The sequence below is a fragment of the Prionailurus viverrinus genome, chromosome C2, assembly GCF_022837055.1.
Source record: "Prionailurus viverrinus isolate Anna chromosome C2, UM_Priviv_1.0, whole genome shotgun sequence".
In the NCBI taxonomy this organism is placed as follows: Eukaryota; Metazoa; Chordata; class Mammalia; order Carnivora; family Felidae; genus Prionailurus; species Prionailurus viverrinus.
Window position 1 is genome coordinate 76,916,903 of NC_062569.1, and position 26,919 is coordinate 76,943,821.

At 43.2% G+C, this 26,919-nt stretch overlaps 1 protein-coding gene across 2 annotated transcripts in view; it reads left to right on the plus strand.

Moving 5' to 3' along the window:
* Positions 1-26,112, plus strand: part of VPS8 (VPS8 subunit of CORVET complex) — a 249,925-nt gene extending 223,813 nt beyond the window's left edge. For both annotated transcript variants that reach the window (XM_047875159.1, XM_047875158.1), the window contains 2 exons: positions 22,478-22,558; positions 25,409-26,112. In XM_047875159.1, the coding sequence (XP_047731115.1) occupies positions 22,478-22,558; positions 25,409-25,558 (231 nt within the window). In that variant the 3' untranslated portion in view covers positions 25,559-26,112. The remainder of the gene's footprint in view (positions 1-22,477; positions 22,559-25,408) is intronic.
* The last annotated feature ends 807 nt before the right edge of the window (positions 26,113-26,919 follow it).

The window sequence follows — 26,919 nt, forward strand, 5'->3', positions numbered from 1 at the left end:
CCATCTTTGAAAGTTCTTCCTTATTCTGGGTGACACCTTGCTACCCTTTGATCCTGGCCCTGCCTCTAGAAGCCATCAAAAAGATGTCTAAGTCCTTTTTTAGATAGCAACCATCCCAGTGCTTTATGTAATTGAAATCATGAATCCCCAGCCCCTAGTCTTCTCCTGTCAAGGCAGAACATTCATAGTTCTGTTCCTTACTCACCTCTACCCTGTCATACCTCATCTCCAGCCATCACCAAGGTGCTTCAGGAGGTCAATTTAGAGCAGAATGAGATCATCACTTTCCTCATTCTAGGCTCTATGAATGAAACCAGAAGCATATTAGCTTTTTTAGCAGCCATTATATTGATCGCAAACTCCTGAATCTGTTCACACATGGTACTGATCCCATCCTATGTAACTCCTGTTGGTTTGTAGAGCCAAGTGCAAGACTCTTATTGTTTCAGTTTATCCCTTTGGGGATCACGTGTTTTCATTCCATGTCACTGATAAAATATTTGTATACAACAAAGCCAAGGGTAGAGACCTAGATAGTATTATTTATTAGTCACCATGCTATGTTAATTAAGAGTTAATGGGTGTGATTTTTCTGCTTCTAATATGACACTCCATCATGAACAGTTGACAAGATTGTTTTCACTGAATGGAGTCAGATCATAAGAGTTTCTTTTCTCCCAATGGGATTGTATTTGAGACTGTGTCAGGGCCAGTGGTGGTTCTTTACTCCATCTTTGTACCCTCTCAGTGTATGGAAGTGAACTCCCTTATCAAAAGAAATGATGTCATCATGTCCACCATCTCCTTGGACTTTTGGACCCTACTGAAGTTAAGAGTATTGATCGAGTTACAAATGGGCCTTTCCCCTCCAACAGTGTTTCCAGATGAAGCTTTTAGGAATTTCCTACAATACGTGGCAGGTGTCTTTTTTTCTCTTCAGTATATTTGACAGAGCAACTAACAGCCTATTATTTTGCATTAAAACAACTCAGTAGGCCATTCTTAATTGCACTGTGCTGAATGATCATCCATTTGTAAAGGTCATAGAATCCAGACAGCAGAGCTTTGCAGAGTTTGAGCTGCTCTAATGTATGTGTTGTTCTTGAGTGTCCGATAGACTGTTACCATAGAATATAGCTTTCTGTCTGGACTGCTGTTCCGAATCAATGAATGTGCCATCCCTGAGAGCTTATACTCCTTTCATGTAATATCAGAACACGGGTTGAGTATGTTCAAGAAACAGCGAGAAATCATTGGTTAAAGTAGAAGGAAAAGATGCAGATGAAATGTAAGCTGGTCCTTACTACAGTCTGTTCTATCAAAAGCGACTGCCCTGGGTCTTTTGTGTTTTGTTGTTTTCTGCACTTATTCTAGGGGCATTCTAGTTGCAATTTACATTGGCTCTTCCCCTGTGCCATAAATAAGCCGTAGCTCCCTGTTTTGCAGTGAAATATCTACTAATGGTAGATATTATTTCAGATACAGCATATTTTTAAAAGGAGAGACTCCTCTCTATAGGCTTAAGTCACATCACTTTTTCATTTATTGACTCAGTTTATATGGCACTAAATGGGACAGTCCATGTCTGTCTCTGGCAACTTCATAGCAATATAAAATAAAATTATCAGAAATGTCTTTGCATTCCTTGGAAGGAAGAAATTCTCCAGTTACAGTGCCCTCTGTCTGCATTCACTGAGCTCCCAGAGGCTTTCTATGCTTCCCAGTTACCTCCACAGTGTCTTCATCCCCAGTCAGTATGTACCTCCACTGTTCCAAAAGTCTTCATCGACCCCACAGTCTCTGTCTTCTGGGGCTCCAGTTCATTCTCCACCTCTTCTAATGCTTGGAAAACTTCAGTGGTGCCCCATCGCTAACAAAGTTAAGTCTAAATTGGTTTAGATTGACAGTGTCAGCTTTTGATGCAACACCAGCCCACATATCTTAATCTTCTTTTCTTTCTTCTTTAATCAAAGGAAATTTCTCATGGTTTCCTAAATATAACCAATACCATGTCCATATATCTACTCTTCCTTGCCTTTTCATAATCTGGTATGTCCTTCCTTCTCTCCCCTCTTAGGTAATACTTTGTTTTTAGCCTCCAGTTCAAGTTCTGCTTCATTCATTCAAAAAATATGTATTGGGGGTGCCCAATCAGTTGATCACCCGACTCTTCATTTCAGCTTAGGTCATGATCCCAGGGTTGTGGGATCGAGCCCTGTGTTGGGCTCTCTGCTGAGCATGGAGCCTGCTTAAGATTCTTTCTCTCTCCCCCTCTGCCACTCTCCTCTGTTCCCGCTCATGGTCCAGCTCTCTCCCTCTCTCTCTAAAAAAGCAAAACAAAAAACCAAAAAATATGTATTGGGCACTTACTATGTAGCAAGCATGGGTCTAAGTGCCAGGGATCCTGTAAGAAACAAGACCAGTCTCTGCCTTCACAGAGCTCCCATTCTGGTGGCAGGGGGTAGATATTAAACAAATGAAGATATGATATGATATGAAGATATGAAGGTATCTCAGATTTTGATAAGGCTGTGGAAGAAAAGCATGATGAGGGAGATAAAAAGGATATTGCTGTTTTATACAGAGTGGTCATGGAATGTTGATAGGTCATATTTTCTGTCTAAAAACTGTGAAGTTACAGTCGATGTGAACATGAGAGGAAAGAGCATTCCAAGCAGAAGGAACAGCAAATGCAGAGGTCTTGAAGCAGGAGAATTCCTGATGTGTCCCAGGAATAATGGGACCACTGTGCATGGGCATGCAGCCTGGTGGGTGTGGTGGTGAACACTCTCGGAGGTTCTCTTCATCCTTGTTTTCTAGTTCACTGAGAGAATAGAAATCTGTGGAAATAATTGAGAATGGGGGGGGGGTGGTGAGAAATGTTGGAGGTTTGAAGAGAGAGGTCAAGATATGAACTAAGCACCTGGCATAGTGGTGGAGTGCGTAGACTAGGAAGTCTCAGGCCACCTGCATTTCAGAGTCATGAATTAAATGGCTTTGAACCGATCCCCTCCTACTCTGAGTTCTTGCAGCAGTCATTGCCCGTTCTTCATTTGGCACTTGGCGTGCACTTCCTTCTATTACAGGTTTGGTGTCTGGACTAAGTTTCTAACTTGTGATTTGTTGTTTTTCGTAAATGTTATACCTCACCTGGCTCCTCTGCTGCTTTAAGGCAGCTTTCAATATGCACACAGCAGAAAAGGACAAAAATGAACAGTTGAAGGTGTCAAAAAAATAATGAAAATATATCTGAGTAGAATTCAGTAATAGCTTAACATATTTGGGGAGGAGGAATCTTGAAGGAAACTTTGTGAAATCTCCAATACCTAAAACAGACATTTTATTGAAATTGGAAAATCTTCACAGCATTCCTGTAACATTACAGTGAAACCCACATTTGCATTGCCTCAGTTTTTGCCCCTCACATTCACCTCGATTCCCAGGGGAAATGTTTCATATGTACACAGGATAGTGATTCCTTACAATTTACACTGTCGTGTCAGAAACATTTGGTAAGGACTACAGTGGTTGCCATGAAACTTACTGAGAAGAGCATGTGCAGAGGCCTGTGTGCTGGGAGTAAATGTCTGGCACAGTTTACTCACAGGCCTAGGAGTCCTGGACAGGCACTACAGGACCCAAGAATCTCCTGAGCCAAAGTGCAAGTTCATCCCACAAAGGGATCTGTAAGGACTTTCCTCCTCGAGAAGTTTTTATTGATTGTTACTTGAAAAATGTCCATGATGATCACATTATATATTTTTTTCTTTCAGCTCATGTTAAAATGCTGTTCCACTGTCTCATGATTTGCATTGTTTCTAATAAGTCATTGGTGGTAATTCTTACTGTTATCTTCTTTTGGTTGCAATGACACCTTCTTTTCCCATCTTTCAGGAGAATGAGAAGTTCTCCTTCCCTTTGCTGCTGGGAGTTTTAGCAACTGATAGCTATCAGCTCTTCCTTCTCTAGGAATTGTCCTCAGCTAAAGAGATCTACTTTGCCAACAATGACAGCCTCTCTGCCTGAGAGCAGCCAGCATCTGATGACTAGTCATTGAAGACTTAAAAAGGGCAGAACCCCCTTAATTAATTAATGCAGGATAGTTCTTCAAGGCCATCTTAGCTCCAGAGCTCTCCTTGAGATCACCTGAGGGCCTCTGTGGTAATCGCATCGCAATAGAACTTCTCCCTATGCCTAGTTCTGCTTCCTTTACTTCTCCGTAGGTTTCCATTCCAAGTAAGTAAGAACTTACCCACCAGTAAGTTCTGGCACACAGATCTCCACTTCAGAGTCTTTTTTCCAGGGAAGCCAACCAATAACACCTTGTGTGTTTATAATGCATCTTTTTCCCCATCTTTTGTATCTTTTGTATTTTTTGCTTTATCTTTTGTTTTCATCAGTGGCATGACTAGGTGTGGTTTTGTGTTCTTTCTTGGTGTTCATTAAATATATTGGATCTGTATGTTTATGATTTTCATCAGATTTGGAAAACAGTTGGCTGCTATTTCTTTGAATATATTTTCTGCCCCAAGATCTCTTTTTCTCAACCTGTAATTACATGTATGTTAGTGTAATGTTCCACAGGTCACTGACACTTTTTTCATTATTTTTACCTTATTTTTTGTCTGCTTAAATTGAATAGTTTCTGTTGTCTTCAAATTCACAGATCTTCTCTTCTGCATTATCAAATCTGCTGTCTAGATCATCCGCTCAGTTTTTCATATTACATATTACACTTGTCCTTTCTACAATTTCCATTTTATTATTTTGTCTTCCTTCACTTATGGTTTAACTTACTTTTTTTTTCTAGCCTCCTAAGGTGGAGACTTAGGTCATTAATATTAAGCCTTTCTTGTTACCCAATATGAAATTTTTAAGCTGTAAATTTCTGTGTAAGCACTACTTTAGCTCCATCCAACAAATTTTGCTAATGTTGTATTTTCATTAGAACTCACCTTGAAGTATTTTCTAATTTACTTTGTGATTTATTTCTCTCACTTATTGGTTACTTAATTTCTAATATTTGAGGCGTCTTTGGATATCTTGTTAAGAATTTCTATTTTAATTCTGTTGCGGTCAGAGAGCGTGCCCTGTATGATATAATTCTTTGGAAAGTCACTGAGACTTTTTTATGGGCAAGCATACATTCTACCTAACTGAACATTATTTGTGCACTTGAAACAAACTGTAATATGCAGTTGTTGGGTATAATTCCTGTAAATGTTAAGTGAAGGCAGTTGTTAGTATTACTCAGATCTTCTGTATGCTTATTGATTTTTTTTATCTAGTTATCTTATTAACTACTGACTGAGAATGTTAAAAATCTCCAACTGTGACTATTGATTTGTCTGTCTTTAGTTCTTCCTTACCTCTAGTAATACTCCTTGTATCAAAATCTATTCTCTATACATAAGCCATTCAAGCTTTCATGTGATTCATGTTTTGATTATATATCTTTTTTCCATCCTTTAGCTGTTTATTTTTGTTTTTGTATTAAAGTGCATCTCTTGAAAACAGTATATAATTGGGTCTTGCTTTTTTTTTTTTTTTTTTGAGAGAGAGAGAGAGAAAGCAAGAGAGAGTATGAACAGGGGAGGGGCAGAGGGAGAGGAAAAGAGAGAGAATCTCAAGCAGGCTTCATGCCTAACGTGGAGCCCGATGCAGGGCTCAATCTCCAACATGACCTGAGCCAAAATCAAAAGTCAGACACTTAACCAACTGAGCCACCCAGGCACCCCTATAAAACAGATATTTTAAATTCCTTGTTTGCTAATTCAGTACCTCTGTCCTCTCTGAGTCTGTTTTTATCAATTGCTTTCCTGGTTATAAATCATGTTTTCCTACTACACGTATCTAGAAACTTTTGATTGTGTGGTTGGCATTGTGAATGCAGTGTTGTTGAGCATCTGGATTTTGTTGTCTTCCTTTAGAGACTTCTGAGTTGTGTTCAGGCAGGTCTAGAATACCCCTGCATCTTGATGGTCTCATTGGATACCCAGAGTGTTTTTCAAGGTCCTTGCACTCTGCCTGGTTAGTATTTTCATATCTTCTAGGACTTTGCAACCTCTAGAATCTCCATTTAACTCATAGCTCTCTAGCAGCTGTTCTCTGCAAGGCTTCTGGAGTCTTGCCCATATATGTGCAGTTGAGTATCAGGCCATGAACCTCAGAGGACTCCTATATAGATTTTTAGCTCAGCTCAATTTCTACTCAGCTTCCTCCTCTTCAAATTTACCTAATTCCTATCCCCAAACTCCTATTTCCTCAGCTCAGCAAGACTTCCATGGTCTGCTTAGGTTCTCCCTCCCTGTGCCACAATCCAGAAAGTGTCTCCAGATACAATTCCAGGGAAATCGTGGGACTCACTTTGAATGTTTCTCTTCTGTCAAGGATTATAGTCCTTTTCCGCCTTTTGTCCAAAGTTAGAAAACAACAGGTATATGTATTTTGGCTAGTTTTATATTATTATGGGAGAGCTAGGCTAGTTCAGTACCATTACTTCATAATGGCAAGATTTGGAAATCTCTGCAGTTTGGGGGGAGATTTTTAAGGTACAATAAACAATAACTTAATTTATTAATTTCACTCAGTTTCCATATTATCACTCCACTTCCTTCCCTTTTCCTCCCAACAACCAAGTTCTACAGAGAGAAATGGTCCAAAAGCTTTTCTCTCTTTTCACCAGTGAATTGACATCTAAACTAGGTAGAGTACAACCGCAGGGCATCAGTGCTCTTTTTTTTTTTTTTTTTTTTGATTTGTAATTACATTGTGAACTTTTATTGGGTTTTGCTAATTTCAGGGTTAAATGTGCTTTTCCATATGATTCTATATTCCTCTTGTTAGGTAATCATTTTTTAGGTCTATCTAGTTAAGATGGGCAGGAATACTAGAACTGAAAATGTTCCAGCAATCATGGCTCTGATAGAAAATCATTAAGGACCCTGCCCTCAGAAGAGCTCTTTGTCATAATTGCTATCCCACAGTGACATCCATCAAGATAATTGTTCAACTTTTTTCTTAAGCAGGCAATAGTCAGTTAGATAATCAAAGGGTAGCAAGCCTTAATTACATATATGAAGTGAATGATTTCCCTGTTTCTATTTTTTTTTAAAAAGGTCAATGATAAGACAAAGGAGGATTTCTGATTAGCATTAGAAAAATGCCACTCCAAATGAAATATGACCTTTTGTAGCAATGTGGATGGAACTGGAGAGCGTTATGCTAAGTGAAATAAGTCATATAGAGAAAGACAGATACCAAATGTTTTCACTCTTATGTGGATCCTGAGAAACTTAACAGAAGACCATGGGGGAGGGGGAAGAAAAAAAAGAGAGGGAGGGAGGCAAACCATAAGAGACTCTTAAAAACTGAGAACAAACTGAGGGTTGATGGGGGGTGAGAGGGAGGAGAGGATGGGTGATGGGCATTGAGGAGGGCACCTGTTGGGATGAGCACTGGGTGTTGTATGGAAACCAATTTGACAATAAATTTCATATTAAAAAAAAAAAAGAAAAAAATTCCACTCCACTAAGAATCTTTCTTTTAACTCTACTTACCATAAAAATAAATCTTACTAGACTTTTTTTATTTTTTAATTTTTTTAAATTTTTTATTTTTTATTTATCATAAAAAAATTTATCAATTTTTTTATTGCCACATACCGGAAACTAGGTAAATATCCAAATATAGGAGATCAAATAAATAAATCATGGCCCATATACACAATGAAGTACTATATACAACTGTAAAAAAAAAAAAAAAAGGAAATAACATCTCTGTAACATAAAATTATTTTCAAGGTATATTGTTAAGTAAAAAAAAGCAAAACACAAAAGAGTAGTATACTATGCCACCTTTTCTGTAAGAAAGAAGAAATAAAAATATGCATGTATATGCAAATTTTTTTAAAGAATAAACACAGGAAGGATAAGCCAAAAACATTTGACAGGCAATAAAACAGAGAGAAATCTTCTGCATTTCAGAAAGCTGGGGACTCAGCTTCTGAGAGATGTCTGAAAACTTGCCAATATTCAGATACTAAGCTCTCCAGACAAGAGAATCCTGACACCACCTTCAATATATTTGAAGCCAATGGTGAAATGAAATTAACTAAGCAACAATAAAGCCCTTACTGGACTTTTTTTAGATCTTCCTCTGCTGACAAAAAGGAAAGACCACAGTACACCATGAAGCAAGAACCTGAGTTTGCACAAGACAGTTCTCTCAGGAAGGAAGGAGGTGGGGGTCCTAGCCCAGTTGTCAACCATTTTATTTCCCAGTATTGCCTTTTTTTATTTCTGCTTATAATGCTGCATCACACCGGGGGCAGCAACACCCAAGCAGTTCTTCTTTAATGTGTTTGAGAATTTGAGTTTCCCATGCCCGTGAGGCATTTAAACTAAGATGACCAAACTTTTGTAATAATTATAATAATCCCTGTCAAGATAATTGACAGATTTTAATGAATTTGACCCAGGAGTGATACTAGTTATTTAAAGTTTAAAACTACATTCTGCAGTTGTCTAAAACTTTTTAAAAGTCCATTTTTTTTTTAGGTATAATGAGATTTTCAGTTTTTGCCATGGCAGATTTCCCCAGGTTGTTGCCTTTTAAAGCACATTAGGCAAGGAGTAGGCAAGCATGAACAGGTAGAATGTTCAGGTATCAGAGACTTTAAACCCAAGTGGGGACAATAATTTTTGTGAGGAAGCAAAAAGGATAGACAAGCCAAACAAAACTTATCACGTTCCTTTATTTAATGACGCAGCATGACATGGTGCTAGTGTTATGAGTCATTCCACCAAGGATCCTGATGGGTATTCAGGTAAATGCACTCCCAGCACACCGAGCAGCTGAGATGGTCCATGGGAAGTCCATAACACCTCATACATACATAGCACCTTACATTTGTCACCAACATGTGTATAGTGCGTTATAGGTCATCAGGAGGTAATTTAACATGTGCCTTACAAGCTGTAATTTTTGACATGTCTGAACCTCAGTTTCCTCACATGTAAATTAGAGACAGTAAGGTCTACCTCATTGGGCTAATGTATGCATTAAACATGAAAGCAGCTAGAGTAAGGCCAGAGACTAAAGAGATGACAGGAAATGTATTTTCTCCCTTTTCCCCTCCCCACTTTGATCCCTACAAGAGCCTCATGAGGTAGGCTATGCAGATATTTTCTCTGTTTTATAAACGAGATATTCTAACATCAGGGATATCAACACAACTAGTTAGTGTCAGAGCCAAGTTCAGAATTTCTTCTGTAATGGCAGAAAATATTCATGAGCACCTAGTGTGTGTACAAAACTGCCTTCTCACTGTGTGTTGTGTCTGAGATCTGTCAATGAAGAATTTAGATTGTTTTTTTTAATTCCAGTATAATTAACATACAGTGTTGTATTAGTTTCAAGTGAACAATTCTATACTCAGCATTCATCGTGATAAGTGTACTCTTAATCCCCTCACCTATTTCACCCCCCACTCCCCAACCACTTCCCTTCTGGTAACCATCAGTTTGCTCTCTATAGTTAAGAGTCTGTTTTTTGGTTTGTCTCTCTTTTTCTTTGTCCATTTGTTTTGTTTCTTAAATTTCATATATCAGTGAAATCAGATGTTATTTGTCTTTCTCTGACTTACTTCACTTAGCACTGTACCCACTGGATCCATCAGTGTTGCAAATGGCAAGATTTCATTCTTTTTTTGTGGCTGGATATTATTCTGTTATATATACACACCATATCTTTATCTATTCATCTATCAGTGGGCACTTGGGTTGATTCCATAATTTGGCTATTGTAAATAATACTGTTTTAAACATAGGGGTGCATATATCTTTTTCAATTAGTGTTTTTATATTCTTTGGGTAAATACCCAGCAGTGGATCATATGGTAATTCTATTTTTAATATTTTAAGGAACCTCCATACTTTTTTCCACAGTGGCTGCACCAATTTGCATTCCCACCAGCAGTGCTCAAGGGTTCCCTTTTCTTCACATCCTCACCAATATTTGTTTCATAAGTTGTTTACTTCAGCGATTCTAACAGGTGTGAGGTGATCGATCTCTCATTGTGGTTTTGATTTGCATTTCCCTGATGAGGAGTGATGTTAAGCATCTTTTCATGTCTGTTGACTCTCTGGATGTCTTCTTTTGAAAAATATTTGTTCATGTCTTCTGTCCATTTTTTAATTATTTGGGGTTTTGTGTTGTATAAATTCTTTATGTATTTTGGATACTAACCCTTTATCAGATATGTCATTTGCAGAGTCTTCTCCCACTCTGTAAGTTGTGTTTTAGTTTTGTTGATTATTTCCTTTGCTGTGCGGAAGGAAATTATTTGATGTAGTCCCAGTAGCTTTTTGTTTGTTTCCTTTCCCTGAGAAGACCTATCTAGAGAAACGTTGCTATGGTCAATGTCAGAGAAATTACTGTCTGTCCTTTCTTCTAGGAATTTTATGGTTTCAGGCTCACATTTAGGTCTTTCATCCATTTTGATTTTGTTGTCGTGTATGGTGTAAGAAAGTGGTCCAGTTTCTCTTTCTTTTGCATGTTGCTGTCCAGTTTTGTAAACACAATTTCTTGAAGAGAGTGTATTTTTTCCACTGCATATTCCTGCCTCCTTTGTCAGAGATTAATGGACCATATAATCATGGGTTTATTTCTTGGCTCTCTATTCTGTTTTACTGATCCCTGTATCTGTTTTTGTGCCAATACCATATTGTTTTGATTACTACAGCTTTGTAGATATACTACAAAAAATCTGGGATTGTGATGCCTCCAGTTTTGTTCTCCTTTTTTAAGATTGCTCTGGGGGTGGGGGATCTTTTCTGGTTCCATACAAACTTTAGGATTGTTTGTTCTAAAAACTTAGCTTAGTTCTTAATATTGTCAACTTTCACTGGTCTTCTGCAGCTTACCTCTCCAAAATGTATTTTTAAGCGTGACACTAATCATTGTAGCTCATTTCATCAGCTGCTCTCCCTCCTGGTTCTTTTATTAAGACTTTGTAGGCCCAGTTTCCTTAACTAGAAAGCAGAATCATGAAAAATCCCAAAGAGGTCAGAGGCCATCAGTGTTTTAAGAGCACGGCATAGGCATATTGGTCCCCAGTTGGTCCTGCTCTGCTCCTGACACCACCTTTTGTGTCCCTTGAAAGGGACTGTCCGACCTCTTCCAGACTGATGCCAAGAGCAAGGCAAATGAAAGAAACTTCTGGAATTGGACTGCCCAAATTCAGGTGTGAGTTCCACCACCAACCACAGTGACCTCAGGCACAGCGCTGCACCCCAGGACCTTATTTGCTTTAACTGTAAAATAAGGATAAAGTACTGGCCTCATAGGGTTTTTGTGGTGATTAAATGAGATAATACATGCACAGTATTTGGAACAGTGGCAGACAGTAGTGATTGCTCCATAACTTAGCTGCTGTAGTAGTGGTTATTGTTACTCCTTTCATATCCTAGCTGACTTAATCCAGCATTTTTTCCTACTGCTGAGAAGTCACTATGTTGTTTCTTTTTTTTTTATTGTTTTATTATTATTTTTTTTTATTGTAGAGATCCAGCATGCCAGTAGGAGAGGGGCAGAGGGTGTGAGAGCGAGAATCCTAAGCAGCCTCCATGCTCAGCACAGAGCCTAAAACAGGGCTTAATCCATGACCTTGGGATTGTGACTTGAGCCAAAATCAAGAGTTGGGTACTCAACCAAATGAGCCACCCAGGCGCCCCTGTGTTGTTTCTCTTTAATTGTAGTATTAAAGGTTTTGGGGTTTTTATGGGTATTTTCTAGTCAGATATTCATAATTTCCATCTCCCACCTGATGCACTCTCTGCCCGAGAGCTGTTCATTCTAGAGCAAGCTATGGTTACTACTCTAAGTGAAATCTCCTTAAGAGAGATTCTGCCAGGTGTTTCCCTCCTCTCTCCATTCAGCTCAGCAACACACGTGCTTATTTTATTATTTCGTTACCTAGTTCATTATTAATTGTGACCTATTGAGAGTGTTGTGACCTTAGGAAATAAAGATGAGTGAGAGGTGAGGGTTCTGTCTGGAGCAAACTGTGCTGGGGATGGGAATTTTAAGGGTGTTTCCTTTCCTGTTTGTAGGGAGAAAGGAAATGTGGCTTCACTCATACGTATCTCTGAGGCCAGGGTTTCATTGCAGGCAAAATATTAAGGACCTCTAGTTTGAAACAGCTTAGGTTGTAGCAAAAGTCTGACTGAAGCCTGTAACAGAAAGATTTAAAAGCGAGGCCAATAGCAGGCAGGGAGGGGGAGAAGTGAGGAAATACGATTCTCATTCCACTCGTCCTACTCCACCTCCAGCTCCACCCCTACCAGCACGTTACAAAAATGCCAGAAGTTTCCTGGAATGCAGGAAAGACAAATAATTTGTTCCAGAATCATATCCAGCATCCCACATCTCTGGTAAACTAGGTTTGGCCTGCTTGTGTGCTAGTGTGGGAAGATGCTTAGGAGAAGAAATGTTGGGGTTTTGATTTCATGACCTTAATTATTGTAGAGATTCTGTGACTGCCCTGGCTTCATGTGTGATTTGAAAGCCTTTGTATCCAGGATCCCTAGTATTATGTTATCCCCATTCCTAGGAATCCAGCCTTCAGGGCGAGAGTGGGTCATGGCGGCTTTCCTATAGTGAAGCTTGATGCTCTAGTTAAGTCTGTGGATTCCTGAAAGTCTTAGGTTGTTTTCCTTCCTTCCAGCTGAGGTAATTAACAGCTCTCATTTCTACCCCATGTGAGTCATTGAGCTTCTGACATGTGCTGGCACACTATCTTAGTCCTTCTGCCCAGGGCTTTCCTCCATCATCGGGACCTCATTTTCCACCAGATGTACTTTAACACTGAGTGTTACAAGGTCATTTCCAGGGCTGTTGCCGTTTATCCCTCTCATGTTTAGCTGCAGTTTAATTTTCAGCTTTTGTCACTATATTACATGGGAAGAAAGAAATGTGCTCTGGCAGATAGCATCAAATATGTTTTTCCTTCTCTTCCAATTGGAAAATCACTCATAATCAGTCCTCTGCTGGGGGGTTAGATGGTCTGGGAACACTGGGAAGGGTGCTTTGTGTTTATAGATTTGCCATACTGGGATCGAATTCAAATCTGCTTGCTCCCACTTTGATTTTGTGCATGACAGTGATTTGGCAAATCACGTTCTCTGTACAGCATCTTAGACTAAATCTGTTATTCCTCTTCAAGGCTATCTTGGGTCTTTGTGACAGTGTCTCTAATGCCTGTAGTTGGTTGCCCTAGTTTGCATATAATTGTGCAGTAAAACCCACGAGTAGTTTCAAGAAGAATGTGTATTCTTCTGCTTTAGAATGAAATATTCTAAATGTATCTGTTAAGTCCATCTGGTCCAGTGTGTCATTCAAAGCCTAGATTCCTTGTTGGTTTTCTGCTTAGATGATCTGTCCGTTGCTATAAGTGGGGTATTAAAGTCTCCTGTTATCGTATTATTATCAGTAAGTTTCTTTATGTTTGTTACTAATTGATTTATATATTTGGGTGCTCCTAAGTTGGCATAGATATTTACAATTGTTAGATCTTCTTGATGGATAGACCGCTTAATTATGATGGAACGCCCTTCTTCATCTCTTGTTGCAGTCTTTATTTTCAAATCTAGTTGTCCGATATAAGTATAGTTACTCCGGCTCTCTTTTGCTGTCCCTTGGCATGATAGATGGCTCTCCATCCCTTCACTTTGAATCTGCAGGTGTTTTTAGGTCTAAAATGAGTCTCTTGTCGGCAGCATCTAGATGGATCTTAGGGTTTTTTGTTTTTGTTTTATTCTGATACCCTATGTCTTTTGATTGAAGCATTTAGTCCATTTCCATGATTGAAAGATATGAATTTAGTGCCATTGTGTTGGAGTTGGTGTTTCTGGTGATGTCCTCTGGTCCTTTGTAGTCTTTGCTGCTTTGGTCTTTTTTTTTTTTTTTCCTCCACTCAGAGTCCCCCTTAAAATTACTTGCAGGTCTGGTTTAGTTGTCATGAACTCCTTTCGTTTTGTCTGGGAAACTCTTTATCTCTCCTGTTCGGAATGACAGCCTTGCTGGATAAGAATTCTTGGCTGCATATTTTTCCCCATTCAGCACATTGAATATTTCCTGCCACTCTTCCTGGCCTGCCAAGTTTCAGTGGACAGGTGTGCTGCTGACCTTACGTGTCTACCCGTGTAGGTTCAGGACCTTCTGTCCCTAGCTGCTTTCAGAATTCTCTCCTTATCTTTGTGTTTTGCTATGATATGTCATGGTGCTGACCTGTTTTTGTTGATTTTGAGGGGGGGTCTCTGTGCCCAGTTTCCTTCTCCAGATTAGGGAAGTTCTCAGCTATGATTTGTTCAAATAAAACTTCTGCCCCTTTTACTTGCTCTTCTTCAGGACTCCTTTGATAACAGATACTGTTTCATTTCATGGAATCACTTAGTTGCTCTAAGTCTCTCCTCGTGCTCTAGTTATTTCTCTTCGCTCTTTTTTTCAGCTTTATTATTTTCCATAATTTTATCTTCTGTTTCACCTATTCTCTCCTCTGCTTCCTCCTCATTCTCACTGTATCCAGTTTATTTTGCATCTCAGTTACAGCATTTTTTGTTTCATCCTGACTAGTTCTTAGGCCTTTCGTCTCTTGCAGCAAGGGTCTCTCTGGTGTCTTTTATGCTGTTTTCAAACCTAGCCACCTGTCTCATGACTGTTGTTCTAAATCCTTGTTCAGATATATTGCTTACATCTGTTTTGAGTGCGTCCCTGGCTGTGATTTCTTCTTGACCTTTCTTTTGGGGGGGAATTCCTCCATCTTGTCATTTTGACTAAGTTTCTATCTTGTGTGTGTTTTAAAAGCTTGCATGTTTCCTGCACCTGAGCGTACTGCTGTATCAAAAAGGGGTCGTACACTGTCCGGGGCCTGCCTGGCACTTTAGGAAGTGTTTCTGGTGTATGCTGTGTGCACTCTGCTGTTGGGTTTTGGCTGCCCTTTCCCACTGCTCAGTCCTCTGCAGACCTCCTCCTTGCTTGCCATGAGGAGTGTTTGGACCTTTTACTAGGTGTGCTTTGATTTGTTTGTTAAAACAATCCTGGAAAAAAGCAGGGGGAGCCAGATCCCAAAAAAGGAGAAAAGGGAAGAGAACAAAAACAAAAACAAAACAGAATAAAAAACCATAAGGCTGATTCCAAAGACAAAGACAAGAAAAAGAAAGAAAGAAAGAAAGAAAGAAAGAAAGAAAGAAAGAAAGAAAAAAAAGCCTGATCCAAAAAAAAAGAAAAGGAATTGAAAAAAACAAACAAGAAACTCTGAGCTTGATTCCAAAAGAAAAGAAGAAGGAACAACAAAAGAAAAAAGAACTGTCAGTGTCATTTTGAGGCACGATTTTCAGTGCACTTAGGGCATAGGGAATGCTGCCCATGCTGGTCTTTGGAGGAGAGGTCCCCTGTGCTGGCTCAGAGTCCTTCTTGCCCCAGTAAATGAACAGTTGTCAGGCACGGGTTGGGGGGAGGGTGTTTGGTGTAAGTAGGTCCCATCTTCACTGGGGCCACTGTGGTGTTCTCTGAGGTCCCACCATGTTGGTATTGGGGGAAAATGGCACCACCCCAGTCTCTCATCCTGGACCGACCGAGGATCTCAACCCCTGCTGTCAGGCCCCCCTCACAGAGTAGCAAGGGCACTTAGCTTGCCCTGTGCCACAGATCTCCTGTGTTTTTTCTTTGACGTGTGGCTGGGATTCAAAACTCAGCCTTAAAGGAGCTGGCACCGCATGGATCTTCCCCCATCTTCCAGAATAGAGGCTCTCTACTCTACTGATGAAAGGCCTTTGGCTGGCACCTACAGGGTCTTTTATCCTAGGGGATGCAAAAAACCCTCTTCCAAAAGTACTCTAGGAAGGGGAATGTTCTTTCCCAGTGTGCCCCAGAGATCTCTACACCACCCTATGCTATGCTCTCTAGGCCAGCTCCCTCCTGCCCGGGAGCACATGCCAAGGCTCCATTCTGGAAAAAGTCACGCACTTCCAAAACCTTGGATTTTGAGCTCCAAACGCTGTTTACAAAAAAGATCCGGGACACTCAGTACTTCTCGCTGCCCAGTCTGTGGTCCAGAGAGGTTTTCCTCTTGTGTGAATCCAATGCTGCACTTTCTCAACCCTTTTCTTTTTTCTTTCCCTTTTGTCTCTCCATGGAAGAGTTCCCTCCGCTCTGCGGCAACGCTCTTTTTTCTCCCCCATTCGTATCCACACACCGTGCACCTGCCACCTGTCTCCCTCCAACCGTAGAGATCCTTCTGCCACTCTGCAGATCAGTTTGCTGGGTGTTCAAGTGGTCTGACCTCAAAACAGCTCTGTTTGAAGGACAAGGAAAGCCCAGGGTCCCCGTGTTTCTCCACCATCTTAACTCCTCCTTTGCCATGAGTAATTTCAGTAAATGTTACTTACTTACTTACTTACTTACTTACTTACTTACTTGAAACCTTTGTGCTCTAAATGCTTATTATCTCATGGTAATCTCTCCCTGGTGGTAGAGAGTGGCCCCTGGTGACCTTGCCTCTTGATCAGAATATAGACCCGGGGGAGTGCCATGACCTGCTCAAGTTATGTAAGGGGCTGTGACAGAATTAGAGCTCAGGGCTCCTGAGTCCCAGCCCATTGTTCTTTCCCCGAGGCTCTTCTCCTGGGAGTATAGATGACACAGTTGCAGTAATCGCTGCCGTTTATTGAACATCAAATAGGCACCAGGCCCACATGTTACCTCCGGTCCTCACAACAGTTCTGCAATGTAGTTTACAGATAATGACAGAGACTGAGAAAAGCTAAATAAGTTGGCCAGAGGCCCTCGGCTAGTTGTTGCAGAATCCTGATGGAGCCCAGGTCTGCCAGAGTCCGTGCCTGTGTTCCTGCTGCACCGCAGAGGGCTTGAGAAAGCTCCTGTGAGCATGTGACCAAGAGAAATGCTTGCTTGCCCTTCCCGTCCCTTCCTGCATCTCACCCACAGGCAATTATTTCACAAGTGCTCTGTGCCAAATCCAGTGCGGGTGCCCATAAGCAGGAGAAGACAGAGGCCCCGTCCTTGGGGAGCTCTCCTTTTTGTAAAGCTTTCCCCCCACTCCCTCTCTTTGACACCCCTTCCTTTGCCACCTTTGCCACTTTGGACTGCACTGCGCTCTATGTCTGCTTTCTTTCCCTTTCATTGGCCACATTAGGAGGAGGTGTGCACGACCAGAGTCCCGTGTTAGACTGGCTCTGGGTGTGGTGGTGCATGCAGGGCCCTTGTGTGCCTCGTCCAATAAATAACCCCAAATGAGAACTTACAGCTCCCTGGGCATTTCCCAAGTGCTGTATGCATCACTTCCCAATCCCAGCCACCTTCTGTGGCACAGCTATTAGTTTATCCCACATTACAAAAGAAAAACGAAAAAACCAACCAGCTCAGAACAGGTAACTTGCCTACGTGTGGTCTGGTGAGTGGCAATGTCAGGTTTGGGCTTAGGCAGATGGCTTCAGTGTGTAAGCTCTTAACCACCAGCCACACATGGGGAGCAGGCCCGGTCTCCCCCCCACCACAGGCCACAGTCACACCAAGTGGAAGGTCTGCCTTCGGAAGTACTAAGGCAACACCAGAAAGAGGCTTTTAACTACAAGTCCCCACTTGCTTGGTAAATTTTCCTACCTCTTAAAAGGGTTGATACCTATATTTTTGATATTTTAAAAATAATCCTTGCTCCGAAAGCGAATTAGATAAAATGACATTGACGTCTTCTCTGAGATATAGGGCAGATATGCCAGAAATCACAAAAAATCTTTACAGGTCCCGAGTTCTTGAAACAGGAAGACAAGGGCCAGTGATTTCACACTGGACCAGGAGAGCCAAGCGACTGTAGGTTCAGACACCTAAAATGGACAGTTCCAAATGGACCAGGGTATGTGGTTGTTCAGCAGCAGTTTCTTGAGCGTTTGCTGGATATGGAGCATGGGGGACAGAAGAGTGACCAAGACACCGCGCTGGTGTTCAGGTGGCTCACGGTCTAACAGAATCACACCACCGTGAATGTGACACAGCGGTTCTGCAGGGTTCACGTGGAAGCTGATCGGTCGACAGGACTGGGGCGCACGGAGGAGGCGTTCCGGAGAGCGTGCCGACCTGACGCTTCCATGTCTCACGTGCAAAGGTGTAATCTGGGCCCAAAAATGTTGCAATAGCAGGGACGTCCTGTTGGTTTATGTAGACGATGTGAGAGCATGTTGCAAATGAGGCCTGCTCTGGCGAGTAAGCAGAGCTTGAGAGGCTGCTGAGGCACAATAACAACCATATATTATTTTATCGGCACTGGAGAAGGTGAAATCTTTTTGCGGGGTTTTCATGCCCCACAGATGCTGGGATGTTAGGCTCTTCTTGTTCATCTTTGTGCCTCAGGCCTGATAATAGCAGGGACTCCAGAGATACTTGTTAAACCGTAGAACTGGGTCTTCCGCTCATGAGGCCTGGAGGTGATAGGGCAGGAGCCTGCATAGGCAGGGCACAAACCAGCTAAACGGGTCTTCAGCACACAAGCTGCCATCCCAGAGACCCTGTCCCTCCTCTCATCGTCTCCCCATCCCACTCTTCAAGCCTGCACCAGGAAAAAGAGTACAGAAATGCTTGCCTCAGTGATTGACTAGTCATTTCCTGAATGCTTCCTTTTTAAAAGTACTGTCTTATTCTAGGAAGGCCTTTAAATCAGGTGAACGTCTACTAGGTCCCGGGCACATCTACAACCAGCTCTCCCATTTTGCCTCAAATGACTTGCCTTAACTTTACTGCAGTGACAGCGTTATGGCTCAGGCAAGAACAGGGCGTCTCCAACCTGCAGTGACTTTGCTTCCAGGGGGTTCCGGGGAAGCCCCAGCAGTCACTCCTTAGTTCAGTCTCTGGTTGTCCAGGATGATGGCTTGCATTGTAAGATAGGACCTGTAATCCTCAGTTATTTCACACCCGTGGAACAACTGCATTTTTCAGTTTCTGAAAGATGCCATTGTTGGAAACTCCTTCTTTTGGTATTTCCAAGGAGTTCAAGGGCCTCGAGGAGGAGTAAGACCCTGACAAGCCACCACTGCACACTGATCTGGGCATGTCATATTGTTGGAAATTCTGAGTCTGTGTATGTGTGTGTTTATGTGTTCTCCTAGCAAAGGAGAACTAGAGTTTTGTTTTTGTTTTTGTTTTCAAAATCATGGTTATTTTATTGAAGTGTTTCACCATTTGGAGTTCTAAGGCTAAAATAGGACTGGGGTGCCTGGGTGGCTGAGTCAGTTAAGCATGTGGACTCTTGGTTTCAGCTCAGGTGACCCTCTGCATTGAGCTAACCTACCAGAGCAGTGCCCGCTCGGATTCTCTGCCCCTTCCCCCCACCCCCACCCCCACCCCCCGTTCTCAAAAGAACCTGAACTAGGACTTAATGTAGAATAAAGGAGGTTAAGGCATTCACAGATATCAGAGGGAAAACCGGTCCTTGGTTTCCCAAGATTTCCCATGGACGAAAGGCTGCACAAACACTCCATGAGAACAGAGAAATGGCTGTGCGGGGAGCCAGTGTGCAGGAGGGATAGCAGGGCTGGAGGCCGCAGCTCAGGTCCACAACAGCGGGCTGGGAAGAAGTCAGTACATTCACCAAAAAGCACTTGCTTTCCAGGCTCTAGGACGCTGAGGATTTCCTCAGACAAGGGGAGGACTAGGGTTAATAAGGTAAAGGTCCTGTTTATGGACCCTTAATTGGTTCTGAAATTTTTATTCATATTAGGCAAGTCTCCTAGCCTTCTCTTCCTCAGTTTACACAGTCGTGAGCACTTATTTAGTAAAATAGGTGTAGGGCTTGCAGTTCCATAAGATTCAAAATAAAGCATGTGGCAGGAACATCCTTATTAAATAATTTTCTTATTATATCCAAGGGTTGGTAGGTGCGTGTGAACCTAGTAAGTGTTGAAAACCAACATCCCTAGTCTAATTGAAAACCACTAATTGAAACCACTAGTTGAAAACCACTAATCCCTAGTGCATTAGAAAAAAAGAAATGCTAATTGAGTGGTTGATTTGGTACAGTTGAATCAATGGGGGGCAAAATACTCGTAATCCGAGAGCCTCCTGTTAACCACAGGACTCAGGACGGGCGTCTCTGGCTGCCCTGAACTGTTCTTGCAGTACAGATTAGCACCTGGGCCTGGAAGTGCAGACTGACACTAGCTAGACTAGCTAGCAGTCTCAGCACTCCGGGGGGTGGGGGAGATATGCTAGAAACCCAGAATCGCAGACCCCACCCCAAACCTGCTAACCAGACCTCTCAGTGATTATTATGCACCTTAAAATCTGAGAGGTACTGGCTCATAAAACATGAGCTGGACCATCATTTTTGACTTTTGCACTTTCTGCCTCGGTGAGCAAACTCCCAGAGGCTGGAGCCATTTATTCTGTGCCTGGAATAGACTCTTCTGCCACATAGTATTTCCTGGGGGGCAGCGGGGGTGGTGAAAGCATGATTCTGTTTTTAGCAGTGGCATTTTCTACTTATGACTTGACCCGGCCTTCACTTTCCGGCCTCAATGATTTGAGTTGGTTCCAAAATACATCCATAAATGAAGTAAATAAATGAGGAAATTAGATTTAAAAAAAAAAAAACTATATGATTGAAGAAGAATATAAAACTGGGTTGTAATTGCATACATAAATGTGTGCCACCAAGTCCTCAGCAGTTGCTAGTCTATGCAGCTGACTCTTTAGCCCTGCGTTCCCTAGTGATAAAAGCAGAAAAGAAAATACAATTATTAGCAAGTCTGGGTCCAGTACAGCTCTTCTCAGTGCAGAGTCTGATGGGACTTTTTTCAGTGGATCGCTGTAAGTGGCCTGTACTATCCACACTTTTGTAGCAAGTACAATAGTACATTTCATGAGATTTTTTTTCTTACAATATCCCTTCAAGGCAAAGGACTGTTTTATAAAAATACTTCTATAAGGGGAGACCTTTTCTGGCTCTTGCCGCTTGATCATATGCAAACTTAACATTTAAATCTTCTTTTTAATTAACTTGCCTTGCCCCTCACCATCACCCCCACCTCCCAACACCCTCCTCAGTCTACTGCTGACTTGTTTCTGGGTGGGCCTTCCTAGTTAAACCTTATTACAGAGTAACCAGGGAATAAGCACAGGTGAAATGGGGGTGGCTGGTCCCTTGTCATATGGACTGTGGCAGTGGCAAGTAATTATTTAGTATTTAGTAATACTAAAGGGATTCAGGAAACCAGGTGGCAAAACCATGTTTTTCGTTGTTAAGTGTCTCAAAGATAATTATATTTTTTTCTTGTTTTGCTTTGTTGGAGCTAGGTGTATAGTCTTTCTTAGACTTACAGATCGTCTTTAGCTTGGATCTCCCCTGCGTATTTTACCTAGTGTTTGTCAGAAGTGTAACACTCCACACACTTTATCTCCAAAAATACGATATTTTTCCTACAAGAGCATCCAACTATTGATATCGACTCAGGTCATAATCTGACTGTCATGAGATTGAGCCTGTGCCAGGCTCTGCACTTGGTGCTAAGCCTGTTTGGGATTGTTTCTCTCCCTCTCTCTCTACCTCTCCCCCACTTGAAAGTACGCTTTCTCTCTCTCATTTTTTTTTTTCTGTTTATTTTTGAGAGAGAGAAAGAGCACAAGCAGGCAAAGCGCAGAGAGAGATGGAGACACTGAACCTGAAGCAGGCTCCAGGCTCTGAGCTGTCAGCACAGAGCCCTATGTGGGGGCTCGAACCCACAAACCATGAGATCATGACCTGAACCAAAGTCGGTTGCTTAACCAACTGAGCCACCCAGGTACCCCTTTAAAAATAAATAAAAAGTGTCAAGGCAAGTTTAAACGTTCTCATTAGAGAATGATCTCTCCATGTGTCTGGCAGACTCAAAGACATGGAACAGAATGAAAAACAGAGCCTCCATGGGTCTACTGTTCTCTTTCGGGCTGTTTTGGATCATACCGCCCCTCCCAGGATTTCCACTGAGCCACCTTGTCCTCAGCCATCCCCACACCACTGACAGCATCACAAGAACTAAGTGTTACTTTGGGGCCACAACTGTGGGATTCCAGAAGCGCATGAGGTGTGAGCCTCGTCACTGACAGCTGCTCTCTGGACCGAAAACGAGATCCTTTTCACCCAGATAGGGGCTGAAGCGGTAACATAGTTCCACCCTAGGCCGGCATGAGTGATTTCAAGGGTACTCTTGCTTCCATTCTCTCTGAGCTCTTAGTACGTTTCCCCCCCAAAGACAGTAAAAATATTGAGGAGGAAAAGATGCGCCCAATTCTAATCAATGTTCAGTAAAATCTGTTTGCTGGTGGCGTGGGTTTCCTCTGAAAAGCACAAAGGAAGACCGTATTCTGTTTCAGCATTGGCCACGTGCAGAGGCCGACCATGGGTTTTGTTTACCTTATCTTTTCTAATTTACAGGCAGCCTCAGAACCTGTTCTGGACCCACAGCAAATCCAAGCGTTTGATCAACTTTGCCGTCTCTACCGAGGAAGTTCCCGGGTAATGTTTATGTAGTGGTTTAGATTTGTATTTCCCTATTTATAGATACTGTTTGGGAAATGCAGTGTCCTCAGGTCCTCCCACTGCCTCTTCAGTTTGGAACCCTGGTTAAGGCCATGTGGAGCCCCAGCCCCAGGGAGCATTCTGGATTTAGCAGAGGATACAGAGCCAGTGGGAACTGCAGTGGAGACTAGGAAGATTGGTCTTCATTCCAAAGGCCCTGAGCTCAAACTCTGAGTGCCTGTCTAGAACTGTAGAAGAGAACAGACTGGAAGAGCTGCTAGCAGTCATGCCCCATCGTCCGTCTGGGTGCCCCACAGGCCCGTCCCAGGCGTGCTCAGTAACTTTCTCAGCCTGTCCTTCCTTGCCTACTGCCTATCTCCAGGTGGCCTGTCCAGTCACCCAGAGCAGAAACCCCACAACAGCCCTTTCCCCCAGAGATCGGGTAGGCATCTTTTTTTTTCCTCCTCTGTATTTCTTCCCTTCCCCTCCCCTCCAAACTGTCACTCACAGAGGCCGCTGCAGATCTTCTGTCCTTGCTCCATGCTGCTGTCTGGGTGCTCACTCCAGACCCCAATGTCTTGTTACCCTCTTGTTTAAACACTTTCCTGGACCTCTGTAACCTGAAGGTGGAGTCCAGATTACCACCTTCTCCACTCCCCAAGTCATACCTAAATTCCTGTCCGGCCAGATTTGTCCTCTGAGCTTATCCTGAGCTTGCACAGACTGTGTGTCTTTTAGGCCTGGACTCCCTTCTCCCACCCTGTTCTTATGCAGATGCCTGCTGGGTGGCTTGGTAGCCCAGAGGAAAACTTGTGTTCCTTCTTTGAGAGTTGGTTTTTATCCCAGGGGACTTCTCCAGGGGTCTCCTGAATGTGGTCCAGCAGCTTTATTGAACTGGCATCACCTGTGTCCCTTCTCAGCCTCAGCCAAGCTCTGCCCCAGGAGTTGGTTTTCTGGGCCTTCTCAGCAAGGTCCACGGCTTCAAACTGTTGAGCCGTTTTTCAGGACTCCTTGATTCCAGATCACAAAGTTACAGAAGTAGAACACAGAAATGTCTTCTCTTAGGAAATAGAAAATATCTTTGTGGTTGATCTTTCTACCTCACAGTGTCTGAATGTGAAAGAACTTTGAGTTTATGTAACATCTGTCGCCCGTTCTGTTCCCAGCACTGTACAGAATTGTTCTTGCGGAGAACTTCACAGGCCGATGGGCAGCTGAGAGGGTTGTAGAGGATAAGAAGTGGCACGAGATGGGGCTCGAGCAGAGCGAGGGACATCTCTCTGCAACCTGCTTGACCAGCAGTGCATATACTTGAGCAAGTGTACCTCCTGTGTGTCCTTAGCTGAGTGACTTGGAGCTTCTGAGCCAGTGCTGTGAATTGGGCCCCACACGTGTCACTGGATTGCTTTAGATGAATTGGCACTTTGAACTTAGAGGTCCTTGGGTGTCTCTCCAGTTACCATAATCCTGGTAGTAAGTTTTCAACAAAAGTGACAAATGAGACAGGCGAGTCTTGTGCCATTAGTGCTTGGATGGAGAGAGAACCCCTTGCCAGGATCAGAGAACAGCTGCTGGGTCAGCCAGAAGACCGGGTTCCTGGCAGGGTAGGTGAGTATGGAGCAGGTGATAGACAAGTTACCTCTAGGGAAGGCACAACTGTCGGTGGCTCAGCTGAGCAGAACTTGCCACATGGACCTGAGTTTGAATCCCACACTACCATTTGCCACTCACCACAGAGTAACTTGGGGCAAGTTAATTTAACTCTTGGGGCTCTGGGTTTTTTACCCAGAGGGTTGTGGAAGATTAGAAATAGTACACATGTGGGGGCGCCTAGGTGACTCAGTTGGTTAATTCTTCATTCTTGCTCAGGTCATGATCTCATGGTTTGTGGGATCGAGCCCCATGTTGGGCTCTGCCCTGACTGTGCAGAGCCTGCTCGGGAGTCTTTCTCTTCCCCTCCACCACTCACGCACATGCTCGCTGTCTCTCAAAATACCGTATTTTTTAATGTTTATATAAGTTTTTAAAAAATAGTACATATGTAAAGGACCTAGCACAGTGCCTGGCACCTAGAAGGCACTCATTACAGTTACCTTGGACTATCAGAAGTACCTGTGGACTTTGGGTCCAGAGCCTGACACAGACTTGGATGGCTCACTCCTCACAGCTGCCCTGTCCAGATGAAGGACTTTGGGTGTAAAATTTGTCTCTTCTGTGATCATGAGGGCCAGGCTCTCTGCTCCCTACTTTTGCAGAAAGCCTTTGAGGTAAAAGGGATGGCCCTCAGAGTGACAGTCTGGCTTCCCAGTGGGTTGGTATTAACCTTACCTGATCTTTCGGAACAGAGCCACTAACAGAGGGTTTTGCTGGTGTCATTGGTGGAAGCAGGACTCTAAGAGGACAGGTAGAGTCCCTGAATTTAAAGTGGCAGCTGGACACTTGGAGCTATCCAGGTTGCAAAGGAGAGGTCAGAGGCAGAGTGTGGAACAAGCTCTGCTGAGAACCTCAGCTCAGGGCGTGTGTGGGGAGGGGGCGGCAGGGTCCTGTGCTAGCCAGGGTGGGAGTGCTCAGAGCAAGGGAGGTTCGGAATGAGACATCCCCAGTGCAGTCTCATCATTATTAAAGGAGGAAATTTGGGCCCTGAAAGTGAAATGAACTTGCCCGAAGTCACATTACTTGTTTGTGAGATGCAGCCCTGGGGTCTATACCCTGCAGCACAGTGCTGTCCCTTGTGTATTCGAGGCCAAGGAACTGAGGACCCTCCACTCTGTTCCACACCCCCTGCGAAACCCACCCACAGTGTCTTCCCCTACGCACCTTGGTTGATGTGTGTCCCCTCCTTTGCAGCTGGCCCTCCTTACAGAACTCTCCCAGAATCGCAGCAGCGACAGCTACAGGCCGTTCAGTGGCTCCCAGAGTGGCCCTGCTTTCAACAGCATCTTCCAGAATGAGAACTTCCAGCTGCAGCTCATTCCCCCACCTGTGACTGAGGACTGAGGCCTGGCACTGAAGACCAGAGACCATCCTAATGCAGCCAGGGAGGGACCCCCTCTCTAACTAGCTTGGCCCCTCCGTCTGCCCCCTTCTGAGCAGAGGTTCCGAGGGGGACATCTATGCCTGGGCCTTTCTTCCTGCCCCTCATTCCCCAGGGAGACTCCCTGTCTCTTCCAAGATGTTGCTGCAGCATCAGGTCACCAGACCAGTTGATTTTGTTTTGTTAAGCAACGGAATGTCCCATACTTTTGTCCAGCTTTTTAAGAAAGTACGCTTTGCCAGTTGGGACGTTTTCCAGTTTCCCTGAAGCTTAGAGAATAGGTGGGACTAAGGCAGATGGCATTCAGGAGTCTGTCCTGCCTCATCCCCTCTAGCTGCTGGGTAACCTGGAGGGACTTCAACTTCTGCTGCTGTTGGGAAAAGAGAACAGGGGTTGCCAGGCCACAGGATAACTGGAACCTGCACCGTGGGGGGAGGTGGGGGCATCTCCCTTTTGATGCGTATATGGCAAAACCCATTTGAGTGTAAGATTTGCCCTCTCTGACAATAAATGCCTCTGTGTTTAAGTTCTGCAGGCCTTCTGGCTGTCTGTCTAGCTCTCAGTCTAAGTCACGAAGGACATTCAGAACCCTTGTTGCTACAATTGGTTCTATTAATTCAAAGTCAGGGACCCTGATTGTGGCAACCCTGCCTTTATTCACATGATCAGCTCCATCACAGGCTCCATTCAGAGTGGCCCAGCCACCCAAGTGCTCCTATGGCAGCGAGTAGATGAGCCAGAGCAGTATTTTTCCATTCCTTGGCCCTGGGACTCTGGACATCCTTGAACCAACAGCCACAAGAGGTCACAACTGCAGAGACCAGGTTTCCACCTCACAGGTTGAGGTGCTCCTTTCATCTGTTCACTCAGGGATCAACACTGGCTTACGCTAACCAAGCCCACAGGAAATAGATACATAAACTAGAAGCAAATATGTTGACGTTGAATAGAAAATCGATCCTGCCATGTGCTGTGATCCTGAGCAGATCACTTCTCTAAGCTTCGACTTTAACAAAGCCATTGTGAAGACTGAATGAGACAATCCATGTTAACATTTAGCACTGTGTGGGCATATAGCAGATGCCCCCAAAATGTGAGTTTAGCTTTCATTATGGAACTCCTCCCAAGACCTGGCTGCACAGGCAGCTAGCTGCCTCATGATGGGGATGTGAAAGGAGGTCAAATTAGGGGAGGTGTTTGAGCATTAAGTGATCACCAATGGGATGCTGGTTACAGTTACATGACATAGTCTCAACCCTATTTTACAGATAAAAAAGCTGAGAGCCACACGATAAATAATTGTTATTACAAGGCAACACACTCA